The sequence below is a fragment of the Lethenteron reissneri genome, chromosome 23 (assembly GCF_015708825.2).
Source record: "Lethenteron reissneri isolate LAM-NWPU_2019-01 chromosome 23, ASM1570882v1, whole genome shotgun sequence".
In the NCBI taxonomy this organism is placed as follows: domain Eukaryota; kingdom Metazoa; phylum Chordata; class Hyperoartia; order Petromyzontiformes; family Petromyzontidae; genus Lethenteron; species Lethenteron reissneri.
In genome coordinates, this window is record NC_083801.1 from 6,759,564 (window position 1) to 6,774,005 (window position 14,442).

Genomic DNA, 14,442 nt, shown 5'->3' on the forward strand with positions numbered 1-14,442 from the left:
AGCACACTGCCCAGGTATGGGAAACTCTCCACTCTCTCCACAACTGCCCCATCACCAATTGGGAGTTGTGGGGGTGGAGTGTCCGATGGTACAAAATACCCAGGCAAGTGCTTGGTTTTGGTGGGGCTGATGGTAAGGCCCCACCTCTTAGTGGCACGCTCCAGTCTCAGCAGCAGCGCCTCCAACTCCTCTTCTGAATGAGCAGCTATTACCAAATCATCGGCATACATAACGTGGTTGACCAATAGGGAGCCATCCCTTGATCGCACCCAGGCGTCGATCAGCCTCCCATTATATCTGTACCAAACGGAAATTCCCCCGGTACAGCTATTGAAGGCTTCACGAACTACGGGGTCAAAATAGATGTTAAATAATGTGGGAGCCAGAGGACATCCCTGTCGCACCCCAAGGTGTACAGGGAAAGGCTCCGACTCCCGGCCACGTAGTTTTACCCGGGCCCGCTCACCATCATGAAGGTCCTTAATGATCGTGAGCAGAGGGTCAGGGACTCCGAAAGCACGAAGAACAACCCAGAGTCCAGTCCTACTGATGGTATCATAGGCCTTGACCAGGTCAATAAAGCAGAGATGTAGGTCTTTTTGGAATTCCCTACACCTCTGCTGTAGCAGACGGACAGAAAATATGGCATCTGTGCAGGACCGCCCTTTCCTGAAACCGCATTGGGGCTCCGCAAGCCCCTCCTCAGCGTGCCTAGCAAGGCGATGTTGAATAATCCTTGCCAGGACCTTACCCGGCACACTGAGGAGTGAGATGCCCCTGTAGTTGTTACAGTCTGTGCGGTCCCCCTTCTTAAAGAGGGGGACCACCAGGGCATCCTTCCAGTCCTGCGGAACCCGTCCAGTGGTCCAGACTGTTGTTATGATGTCATATAGGGCAGTCTGTGCACAAACGCCACCCTCCCTCAACATTTCGCTTGGGAGATCATCTCTGCCCGGTGCCTTCCCTGGTCTCAGACTCCGGATCGCCCTCAGTACTTCCTCAACAGCTGGAACCTCAGCCAGCCACTCACAGGGGGTGACCTCTTCCAATATTTGAGGCACCGCAGCCTCAGCAGGGTTATCCCCACTTTGTGCCATGATGTTTTCCTGGCTGAGAGAATTTCCCTCCCCCAGGACCTCACAGAAATGCTCAGCAAATCTGCAAACCTGTTCCTGGGGGTCGGAGATTGGATCACCGTTTTTTCCTCTAATGATGGTAATAGGTGTGGCGCTGCAGGTTACTTTTTTGATGGAGTTAAATAGTGATTTGTGATCACGGGCCACTGAGGCAGACTCCATCTCCTCAGCAACCCGCGACCACCACCCATCCTTACAACGCCTTACGGCTCTCCGAACTTCCGAGCGAAGGCTGCGGTAAACCTCCTCATTCTCTGACGTGGGATGCTGTAGGCGATGAGAGTGGGCCTGTCGCTTTTTCTCAATTAACCTGAACACCTCCTCTGTCAGCCAGGGTTTCTGGGGAGGTCTGGACCGCGTACCCAAAGCAGCCATTGCAGCTGCATGAGTCACAGTCCTAAACCTCGCCCATTTACCCTCGACATCAGGTGGAGTGGGGGACGATGCCAACCCCAGCTGCAAGCGATGATGAAATTCTCGCTTGCAACTTTCATCAGCTAACTGAGACCAGGCCACTTTTGGTTGGAATGGGATCCTGGGTGTACACCCACCACCGGAGTGGAAGAAAGGCAGGCGCATCTTACAGATGACTAGTCGATGGTCAGAGGACAGATCAGCTCCACGGTAGGTCCTGGTGTCAAGGACATGGGTTCGCATCCGCTGGTCCGTCACTATGTAGTCCAGCAGATGTTCTTGCTTGGACCCGGCATGTATCCATGATGTTGTGTGGATGCGCCGATGCCGGAAGAGCGTGTTGGTAATTACAAGCCCATGGGCTGCACAAAAATCTAGCAGCCTCCTACCGTTATTATTGAGCTGATCTGGCCCATGCCTTCCAATCACTCCAGACCAGGTGTCAGCATCATGACCAACTCGGGCATTGAAGTCACCCAACAAGATGACTCTATCCCGAGTGGCCACTTTAGCCAGCACCTGTGACAGGAGGTCATAGAAAGCGTCTGACTCATCGGCTTTGCTTGCATCCCTCCACGGATGTTCGTCTTCGGTGGGGGCATAAGTAACCACGACCACCACTCCTCGCCTCTGGTTGATGGGAAGGCGAGCCCAAAGTATCCTGGAGCTTACAGCTTCCCACACCTCACCGCCACGCTCCCACGCCCCCTTCATTCTTTTGTTCAGAAGAAGAGCCACACCCTGTTGTTTGGCAGTCTCCTGCCCCGAGTAGAGGACTGTCCACCCCTCATGGTGGCAGGAGCCAGAACCGGTCCACCGGACCTCCTGAATGCCACAGAGATCCAGGCGGTACCGGTCCAGCTCCCGACAGAGGAGTGGCAGCCTCTCCTCCGCAGTGAGCGTTCGAACATTCCACGTGGCCATCCGCAATGGTTTTTTGTTGTTTCTGGAGGAGCCCCGAGGGTGAAAATTCAATCTCCTGGCTCCGCCAAATGGGGTTTGGCCAGGAGACGTCATAAAAGCCTGACCCCCCGGGGCCTCCGGCACAAGCTTATTTGTTACAGGTTTATGTTTAATTCGTGGTTTAGTGGTAATGAATTGAAGGTGGAGGGGTTACCAGCCCCTCACACCCGTCCAGAGCCCCCGTTTAGCCACTGTGGTGGTCACAGACGCCATGAGGGGAGAGGCCAATGGGCATTGGCCCTCCCCCCACAGCACTGCCCACGACAGTGTTGCCCGTCCGGCACCACGAGGAGGTAGGAGGTTGTTTTGCCGGACATACACACAAACACATACACACATACACACACATACATACACACAGACATACACATACACACAAACACACACATACATACACACAAAAACATAGACAATACACACACACATACATGCAGACACACAGACAGACACATAACACACATACATACACACACATACATACACATAAACACATCCACAGACGTACATACACACATACATACAGACACGCAGACATACACATAAACACATACAAAAAAACCCACATACATACACACACATACATACAAACACATACACACATACATACACACATGCATACAGACACACAGACATACACAAACATATATACACATACACATGACCCGGCTTCGCCCGGGACTTGGATCCACCACGCCCGGCCGCCTTTGTCTCCCCAGTGCCGATGTTAATATGCCACACCAGTTACTCGTTTGAGGCTGAGTCGACCTAGGGGAGGTTCAAATAATCGTCACCGGTGGTGGCCGTGAGCGGGAATCGAACTCGGTTCGCCGGGTTGGTAGCGCAGCGTAGCGTTAAGCACTACACCCACCGCTCCTCACACACCACACACGCACAGACACACACACAGACACACACACAGACACACGCAGACACACACAGACAGACACAGACAGACACACACACACACAGACACACAGACAGCACGCTAAGCACTACACTACCGCTCCCCACACACCACACACAGACACACACACAGACACACACACAGACACACACACAGACACAGACAGCACGCTAAGCACTACACTACCGTTCCCCCTACACAACACACGCGCGCGCGTCCATAGGTACACATACACGCGCTTGCTGCAGACACACACGACTTTCAGGGTGCGCACGGCAGTAAACGACTGCAATAATAAAGCGGCAATGCTGCGCGAGGAACGCCTTAGACCTGCAAGACATTTGTGTAATGCGAGCGTAAACACACAAACACATACAAACACATACACACACATACATACACACACATACACACAAACACATACACACACATACACACACATACATACACACAGACATACACATACACACACACACATACATACACACAAACACATACACAATACACACAGACATACATGCAGACACACAGAGACACACATAACACACATACATACACACACATACATACACAGAAACACATACACACACATACATACACACACATACATACACACAAACACATACACACACGTACATACACACATACATACAGACACACAGACATAGACATAAACACATAAAAAAACCCACATACATACACACACAGACATACACACAAACACATACACACACATACATACACACATACATACACAGAGACAAACACATACACACAAACACACACATACATACACACAAACACATACACAATACACACACACATACATGCAGACACACAGACACAGACATAACACACATACGTACACACGCATACATACACAGAAACACATACACACACATACATACACACATACATAGAGACACACAGACATACACATAAACACATACACACATACACATGACCCGGCTTCGCCCGGGACTTGGATCCACGATGGCCGGCCGCCTTTGTCTCCCCAGTGACGATGTTCACACACGACAGCAGTTACGCGTTTGAGGCTGAGTCGACCTAGGGGAGGCCCAGGTCCGTTTCAAATAATCGTCAGCGGTGGTGGGCGTGAGTTGGAATGGAACTGGGGTCGCTCAACCAGCTTAATGACTCTTTGTACAAAGAACATATAAAGAATCGATTATAATAACCAGGCTACAGTCCACATTATAGACTGGCAGTAAACGCACTCAGCTTCATAAGCAGGCTAGAGTGTACATGATAGAGTGGCAGTACGCTCACCGAGTTTAATAAGCAGGCTACAGTCTACATGATAGACTGGCAGTACGCTGACCCAGCTTAATGACTATTTGTACAGTGAACATTTAAGTAATCGATTGTTGGCGCGTTGGGTTTAAAAGTAATATAAATTGCACACATTGTGGTGGGGGTGGAGTGAATAGTAGGAAAAACTTTGATGAATTTACCTCAGAGTGGCGTGGTGGGTGTCGAGGCCTAGTAGCGTGCAGAGCCTGCGGCCTCGCCAAAATTGTCCAGCCGGCAAAGGCAGGGTACGGGTGGCGTGCCTTCCCCCCCCCCCCCCCCCCCTCAGCGCTCCAACAATACTGTGTAATGGCTATTATTTAATTATTTACGGAGCCTATGAAAGTGGCGAAGGCGTGGCTAGCCGTTGGCAGGGGCAACTGCCGTCCAATGAAACTGCAGCCCTTGGCGAAGGCGTCGCTAGCCGTTGCCAGGTCCAATGAAAGCGGCGAAGGCGTCGCTAGCCGTTGCCAGGGGCAACCGCCGTCCAATGAAAGTGCGTATGGTCCGAAATCCACACACACAGACAGACAGACATGCACGATTTTATATATATAGATAGCCCGATAGTCATCAGCTGCGCTGAAAGCGAACGCAGCAGCGTCTCTTTCGCAACGCTCTCCACTTCTTTATAAATGTCCTTCTACTTTTGAAATTTTTCGCCTTTCGCTTTGTCCGAGACGAGGAAATGTGATGCACGTGCAGAAGTGTACTTAAGGATTTTCACATGTGTTTGGTTTTTACTTAATAAATGTTGGTAAATGTTATGTTAACTTACAATAAATGTTTGTTTGGGTTGTTTTAATTTATTTTCGTGGTCCATTTTGGTATTTTACGGTACGTAATGGGTTTCTAGGAACGGAACCCCAATGTATAACATTGTGCCTATGGGAAATAAGGTTTCGACTTACTACGGCTCCACTTACGACCGTCGTCCAGGGACCAATTAGGTTGTAGGTGCGGCGGTCGCCTGTCCTGTGCTAACAGTTAGAAGTCCTGCAGTTATATACAGATCCGAATGAAAGAGATGATTAACCCTAACTCTCAATGATTATTCATTGCGCCTGCTTTTCCTAGTTCTCACCTGTGCCGTTTTCACCGTACGCATGTGCACTACACACACCAATGTATTTTATTGCACATATATACTGTATTGTTCGCGTGCAAGTGTCTTTAATTAACGTTTTTATTGTTTTTACTCGGATTGCAATTGAAATTGTGGATAGCCGATTTTTTTCAGCTTGCCGCATCAATGCACCTGCCCCTGATGAGTCTCGCAAGTTGGGAGTTTATTTAAACATTTTACTTAAACATTTTCATCACATTGTGGCGTTTTTTAAAGAACACATATTTTACAATACTGTATCACAAATCTAGTTTTACATCCTGTAACAAATCCATGTTGATTCATCGTTAATAAATTAATGTACTACTATGTGTGAAATGTTAGTATGTATAAGTAGCATTCTTCTAACGTTCTTTAATTAGAAAAAGTATTAATTAAAACTTACCGTTTCAGATTTCAACATCCAACAAGCCAGATTTGGATTCCCAAAATCAGCCTAAATGGCGAAGCGACCAAAATTAGTCTCAAGACTATGGGTGCTTTTTTGCTTGTTCTTTTTATTATCAAGTGTGATACTCACGGCAGTACTCATATGGATGAGCCAAAGTTCACAGCCTCCAAAAACATGCCCCACTAACTCCACTCATAATAAATGGATGCCCAACCACAAAGCCAGAGAGATTTTCTCTGACTTGTCCCCTGCAGAGTTAACAGCTGTACACAAATTTCTGCTAAATCAAAAGCCGCTCAATATTGTCCCAGTCACAAAAGCAACCTTGAAAAGCAATTACATCTACATGATTGAGCTCCACAACCCAACAAAAAGAGAAGCCCTGAATTACTTGGACCATGGGGGACCAAAGCCTGAACGAGTTGCCAAGGCAGTGGTTTTTCGTGGTGCTGACAGTTCAGTTTCTGTTGCAGAATACTTGGTTGGTCCAATTCCGAACCCAAGATGGTACAATCTATACCATCCCTCAACAAGGAAACGTACAATTAATTACTGCTCACGACCATCGTCAATGCCAGAATACAAACCCTTGTATTTACAACTGATCCCCGGTATCATGGGCAAAATAGAACACATTTTGAAAGAGAGTTATGGGTATTGGTTTCATAATTGTGGAGACAAGTGTCTGATTGCAGCAGACCTTCCCATAAGAGGTTTTGAATCTAATCAAAGGCATTCCTGGCTACAGTTCTTCAGAAATGTAGAGGGTTTCTATCTGCAGCCAGTTAGCCTTGAAATCCTGATCGATCACAACAGCACAAATACAGATGATTGGAGCGTGATGAAAGTAAATTACGATGGCCAGTATTTTGACAGTATTGAAGAATTTGTTCAGAAATACGATGAAGGAACCGTCAACAAGGTGAAGCAATTGGACAGCAATGCGAAGTCTGCTGCGTACGATCGTCGTGGAGCCTTCAGAGCAGACACGCCTCAGGCGGGACCGCGGCAGTACGAGCCCGAGGGCCACCGCTATCAGATTGACGGGAACTTTGTGCAGTACATGCCCTGGACGTTCGCTTTCAGAATCTCCTTCACGGGTCTCCAGCTCTTTGACATCAAGTACAACGATGAGCGACTCGTGTATGAGATGAGCCTCCAAGACGCAGTCTCCTTTTATGCTGGAAACACACCCATCGGGATGCAGTTGAAAGCCATCGACTCAGGCTGGAACTTTGGTGCTGACAATTTTGAGTTGGTGAGGGGCATAGACTGCCCAGAGAGTGCTACGTTTTTGGACACGTACCACTTTGTGGACACGGACAAGCCGACGAAATACCCAAACTCCATCTGCATTTTTGAGCACAACACCGGGGTGCCCTTGCGTCGCCACACCGACAACGACTTTCAAAACGGTTACACGTTCTACGGTGGCCTGGTCAGCTATGTGCTCGTGATTAGGACTATCAATGTTGTGTACAATTACGATTACATAATAGACTACATATTTTACCAGAATGGAGTCATTGAAACAAGAACCCAAGCCACCGGGTACCTCCAGACGAGTTATCTATTTGGAGACGGCACCAAGTATGGCACCAGAATATCCGATCACGTCCTGGGAAATGTGCACACGCACATGTTCAACTACAAGGTGGATGTCGACTTGGGAGGTGGGTTATCATGACAAATACTTTGTTGTAAACTTTCATATTCTGCAGTGTAACGTGTTGATTTATGCTTTCAAGGGGCGAGTGGTGGCACAGTGGTTAGCGAACTGCAATAATTTGGCCCTGGGCCTCCCATTTGCTAACCTGCACTTATCTCTGATCTCTGTGGTGAAGTGTTGACAAATTATCTTCATGACCAACACAGTATAGAGATGGCTTCGTAACCCTCCCCCCCCTCCAAAAAGAAGACCATAACAGCTTTAACCTAGCATATATGCACCGAGGTTGTGTGCCCTGGGTTTTCCATTGTGCTTGAATATTCCTTCAGTTACATTTACACTCAGTGACTTGGTGCTTTTTCAGTGACGTGCAGTGAGGTTCTATTTAAATCGCACACCGAGCAGAGTCACTGCTGAGGCACTTCAGGAAGTCACTTTAAAAGTTTTGTTTTGATTGTCGGAAATCCCAAAACGCACAGCCCAGGTACGTATCTACAAGAACTATTTTAGGTGGAATCTGTCTTCCCTAAAAGGAAGACGTGTAATGTTAAATTATAGGTCATTTTTCCAAATGGCTTCACAGAAATAGTGTGATTCACTAAACGTATCATCACTACCTAAAAACTAGGAATGCATACACCAAGGCATGGAGTGTGTTCACTGTGCATGTACTTAAATGGCTGCCGCTTTCTATGGAATTTAGAAAAAATAAAGTGTTGTTCTACACAATATAGTTTTTAAACCTCTTGATGGCTAAACAGTTATTCAACTGGTAAGTGGAAACCCAGTGCGGTATTGGTTGTTCCCTCAATGGGAGTTGGTAATAGAGCAAGGTATTCTTGAATCCATTTATGCAGATCTTTGCGTGTTATCTTCCATTGGTGCCTTTTCTTTGGGTAATCCAAATTTGTTGCAAATACCAAGTATGCATTACATGGTTACCAAAACATCCTCTCGAGACTTAGTGAGACTTCCTGGGTTAGTATTATGGATGTGGTGCTTAAAAGGTTTTGTGAAGAAGCTACTGAATACTTTTATAAAGGATGTCAGGGAAAGGATTCCCAGCAAAAGGAGGGGGAGTGGGATCGTGACAGTGGAAGGGGTAGGAGCAGGCGAGGAGATATAAGAGAGCGAACGGGTGGGGAAAAGGGAGAATTGGCGGGAACCGGATCAAGAAGGCTGGGGACGAGTATGGAAGCAATATAAGACAAACCCCCTGCAACCTTGTGTCGGCTCTCCTTTACATCTGGTGGCAGCGGTGGGATCAACAATGGCTACAAGGAAGAACCTCCGCGGAAGAGAGCCAATAGAAGAGGAAGCAGGGGCCGGGATCCTCCACGTCCAGGGAAACAAGGGGGCCTGTTACCAGGAGCAGAAGCAGGGGGCCCAGACCCCATGGATTACCCCATGGAGGACTGCATGGCCCTCGTGGAGAGAGCATTCCAGGAGCTACTGAGTCGGCTCCCTATGGGGGGCCTGCCGGCGTTGGGACCTCTCTCTCCCAATTATACTATGGGAGGAGGCGCCACGGGACCCGGAGGCCGACCAATCAGCTGGGCATGAGCCGCAACCAGCCTCGTGATGCCAGCCGCTCGCGCCAAAGCCGCCAGGGCTAAACACCCAACGGGGGGAGCAGATGGCAGGACGGGCATGCTGGCTGGGGCCCGTTGAGAAATTCGTGGCCGTGGGAGGTGATTGGGAGGCGTTCATCCGCCGATTCGAGGCTGCCTTCCACGCTCTCGAATGGTCAGACGAAGAGGTGCTACGAGCGTTGCCATCCGTTCTCGATGAAGATGCGCTCGCATCTTACACCTCCCTTGCCACATACAGCAAAACTCACAACAGGCGGTCTACGAGGCTTTGGAGGAGATTTACTGCCCAGCTGAGGGCGCCATTAGACGGTTCCAGGACCGCCAGCAGGGGGTTAGAGAGTCCCCTTTAGCCTACAGGGGTGCGTTGCTCGTGTTGGCGAGGAGGGCTTTCCCTCACCTGGCTGACGAGGCGCTCGAGAACCTCGTGGTCGAGCACCTCATCACCTACGCTTGCCACGCCGGCATCACAATGCCTCGCTGTGGGCCACCCGGATCCTACAAGCCCATGAACAGGTCATGGGCTGGGCACTACCCGTGGGCAGGTGGCTGGCACGGCGGGGGGGAGCAGCCGGGCCATTACTGCGGCGCTACTGGGACCAGCGACACCAATCGCCGAACCTGCACCATCGCCGCAGGCTGCCTACGTGGCAGCTGGTAACGGACCGCCAGTGTCTGAGCCGGAGCCATCACTGCGGGAGGTCTACGTGGCGATCCGGGTGCTGGCGGAGCAGAGAGACCAGGGGCGTGACCAGCCGCCGCGCCGCTGGCAGCCGCCTCTATAACACCGCACCAAGCCACCCCGATGAAATGCCCTGTGGGTCTGCCACCATTGCGGTCGAGAGGGGCATGTGGCGAGGGGGTGCTGCACGGAGCCAGAGACAGCCAACTCCACCTGGAACCCACCGGGGCCAAACACCAACAGGAACCATGCGAGTGACGCTGTCCCGTCCGGGCTCCACCATCCTAGTCGGGGGCCGGGGACCGCGACGGGGCCGGAGACCGCGATGGGGCCAGGGACCGTGACGGGGTCAGGGCCGGGGACCGCAACGGGGACGGGGACTGCGACGGGGACGGGGGCCGTGACGGGGACGGGGGCCGCGATGGGGATGGGAATCGAGTCATGGGTGGATGTGACGTCGTGGACGGAAGTGGCGTCACGGTCGGAATTGGTGTCGTGGCCAGGGGTGACGTCACGGCCAGAAGTCGCGTCGGGGCCGGAAGTGACGTCGCGGCCGGGGATGGCGTCATGGCCAGGGGTGACGTCGCTATTTACCTGCAAAGCCGACGAGTTGCCAGGGGCAACGGCCCCGGGGCTGAGGCAGCACACGCAATCGCCGGTGCACCGTGGAGCAGTCTCGCACACCGCCTCACCCTCGCAATGCGGTGGAGCGAAACAGGACCGGAAGGGCCACATCATAAAGGGGGCCCATGCGCTGGCGAACAAAGGAAGGGGAGGGCTCACAGGAAGTCCCACCCCCCAATCCCCACCCCCCAATCCCCACCCCCCAATCCCCACCCCCCCACTACAATGGGGGGGTCCGTCCCACGTCACAAAGGGGGGTCACTTCGCACCACACGGGGGGCGCAGCCCACACCCCAGTGGGGAGCCCACCCCAGGTAACAAGGATGCATTCACCCTGCTGTGACACACCCCAAAGGAGGGAACCCCATCTTCGGCCTGTTCACATCCATCCCCCGTCACCTAGCCATACACTGCAGGATAGTGAGCCGCCGCCTGGTCAGTGGCCGGACAAGGCGGGTGGTAGCGGCCACAACGAGAACCTCAGTCTTGGTCGGTGCAATCGCGGGAGTGTCGGCACGCATCTTGGTTGACAGGGGGGCATCGGCCATGATCATTTCGAGCACCATGCACGAGATGCTGCCGGATAAAAAACGGCATTTAATCCGAGTCAAGACGATGTTCATTGCAGCAAATAGAGGGAGTATGGGCTTCCTGGGCCAGGTTTAAGCCCTGATACAGATTTCGGTAGCAGGACTCATCCTTGTCTTCGCAATGCTGCCCGTGCCTTGCCTGTTGGGGACGGACTTTCTGAGGCAAATGCCTATAAAAATCGATCTGGCCAATGGGCGGGTGGAAGTCCAGGGAACACATCTCCATTTCCTAACAGCAAAGGGGGCTGGCCGGGGGGTACCCTACGTGCAGGCTCTGGTCAGTGAGTCTGTCTCCATTCCCCCAGCAGTCCAGATGCTGATACCGCTGCGATATCGGTCGTCCCTCGTGACAGCCCGGCCAGACTCACCCATCCTGGTGTCTCCGGCGCCAGCCACCACGGACCGCTATGCACTGGTGGGGACCAAAGCTATAGTCCAGGGGAACCAGCATCTGTTCATTCAAGTGCTGAACACCTCGAACAGAGCAGCGACGGTGCAGGCGGAAACGGTTCTGGCCCACGTTAATCCCTTGTCACGAGGAGCCCCCGGGATGGGGCCAGAGTTGATGGGAAGCATCAGCCAGTCCGAGGACAGATGGGACGATGGACCAGCTGGTGGGGCCTGAGCCGGAGTTGCCGCCCGACCAGAAGCACCAGCTGCACTCATTACTGCAGGAGTTCTCTGACGTGTTCAGCCCTGGGGGCACCGGTGGTCCTAGTCAAGAAGTCAGACGGGTCACTGAGATTCTGCGTGGACTTCCATCACCTCAATGCCATCACGCTTGCCGACGCATATCCCCTACCACATATTGACGACTCACTTGATGCACTGGCAGGAGCTACATTTTTTAGTACACTGGATTTATCATTCAGTTTCTGGCAGGTCCCACTAGACGCGGACTCCCGGCCTAATACAGTGTTCCGGACACCGCAGGGCCTGTTCGAGTTCAACTACCTGCCTATGGGCCTCCAGACTGCACCGACAACGTTCCAACACTTAATGGAGTTGGCCTTAGCAGGCCTCCAATGGGATATGTGCCTAATTTACCTGGACGACGTCATTGTCTTCAGCCGATTATTTGATAAACACATTGGCCGATTTGCATCAGGTATTTCTGGGGTTCCAGTACGCAAACTTGAAGCTCAAGCCGTTGAAGTGCCACCTTATGCGGTCGTCGGTACGCTACTTGGGCCACGTCGTCAGTGAGTCTGGAGTGGCTACAGACCCGGAGAAGACGGCCTACGTGAGGGCCCGGGCTCTTCCCACGATGGTTCCAGAAGTACGCAGATTTGTGGGCTTCGTGTCCGACTTGCCGGTTTGTACCCAACTTCGCAACCATTGCGAAGCCCTTGCACGTGTTGACGGCGAAGAACCAGAGGTTTTATTGTGGACCTACGGATGAGGAGGCATTCCAGCAGCTGCCCTCGTGTCTGACAGACCCACCACCATTGGCCTTTCCGGATTTTGGCCTCCCCTTTATCCTAGACACGGACGCCAGCCATGTGGGCATCGGCAGCGTCTTTTCACAAATCCAGCAGGGTCAGGAGGTGGTCATCGCCTACGGCAGTCGCGTGCTGTCATCAGCGGAGCAGCGCTACTGGATCAAACGTAGGGAGCTCTTGGCGGTGGTCCACTTCGTGCAGCAATTTCGACCCTACCTGTATGGTCGTAAATTTATGGTCCGCACTGACCACGTGGCCTTGCAGTATTCGCTCCGCATCGACCAGCCTTCGGGCCAGCTGGCCAGGTGGATAGAGCACCTGCAAGAGTACACGTACCAAGTGGTGCATCGCAAGGGGACAAGACACGCCAACGCGGACGCATTGTTCTGGCTGGCGCCCCAGGGCCCTTGTGCATGCACCACAAGCCTTTACACTTTAATGGACTTATCACAGAATCATATTTGTTCATGGTACTTTAAATATCCTGCAATGGAATACATTTTTACACATTTTCTATTGCGATAATATACTGTAAAGCGAAATATTAATACAAGGGACTTTGTTATAATGTATGGGAGTCCCTTAAAAGTACTTTTTTTTATTCCAGTGGGTCTCATTAGTATACATTTTGAACATCCCGTGTTTTTTTTTTTATTGCAATTCAAGCAATTCAATCTATATATATATAAACACATAATTCTACTTAAGTAATTTTAAACATATCATGTGCAAAGTATAAACGCAAGAAAATAATTTCAGGGGGAATACAATGGGAACAGTGGAGTAGGCAATAGCTATGTCCATGACTGAAGGCAGACTGAGATCCAAATAATGTAATAAAGAGTTTGGAAATTAGATGTAATAATTAAAAGCATCAGACAAATGCGTGCAAATAAGAAAGCTTTAAATCGGTGCATAACACCTATTAGACACGAATCATAAACATGGACCCTGTCAAAATGGTTACACAAAAACTGACAATGATGCAAATAAGCTTGGAGAGATGCAAGGTGAGAGTTGGAAACGTCAAATTGAACATTCAGAAAATGAACTGAGCTTTGGCAACGTACATCACTCGCGAGGGTGATGGCTGTTAAATAAGATTGGTGATAGCCGAAGGAAGAAACACGCCTGTAAGTGAGATGTATTATGGCATCACAAGATGGAAACAACATTGGAAGATCTTCATCCAGCAGTGGATATGTCATGGCTGATGATAGTGACATGTAATTACATTATACATTTATTTCTTAAATATTAGTATGTACATTTAACTTTTGCACCGTATGTAGCCAACCGTGCTAATCAGAGGTGTGGGGCAAGGATAACAAACTAAACGTAAAAAGCAGTTCTAAAGAAATTAGTTGGAGAAAGTAAGCTTCATTTAAACAATCAGATTGTTTATATGTTGTGTAGCCAAATCCTTATTCATCAGCCATTGGTGACTGGGTTCAATCAGAAAAACAAATCTTCTGCAAGACTGGATGGAATAGCATTCAGATGCCTGGGGTTTCCTGCCAAGTTGTCAGTGGTGCAATCTCATTTTTTCGAACACGGGCATTCCAACAGTTACTTATTTATCTGGAAAATCCACACTGACA

At 50.4% G+C, this 14,442-nt stretch overlaps 1 protein-coding gene across 3 annotated transcripts in view; it reads left to right on the forward strand.

Annotated features, from left to right (window-relative positions):
* Positions 1 to 14,442, forward strand: part of LOC133345893 (amiloride-sensitive amine oxidase [copper-containing]-like) — a 46,910-nt gene that overhangs the window by 20,330 nt on the left and 12,138 nt on the right. For all 3 annotated transcript variants that reach the window (XM_061556983.1, XM_061556984.1, XM_061556985.1), the window contains one exon: positions 6,248 to 7,918. In XM_061556983.1, the coding sequence (XP_061412967.1) occupies positions 6,295 to 7,918 (1,624 nt within the window). In that variant the 5' untranslated portion in view covers positions 6,248 to 6,294. The remainder of the gene's footprint in view (positions 1 to 6,247; positions 7,919 to 14,442) is intronic.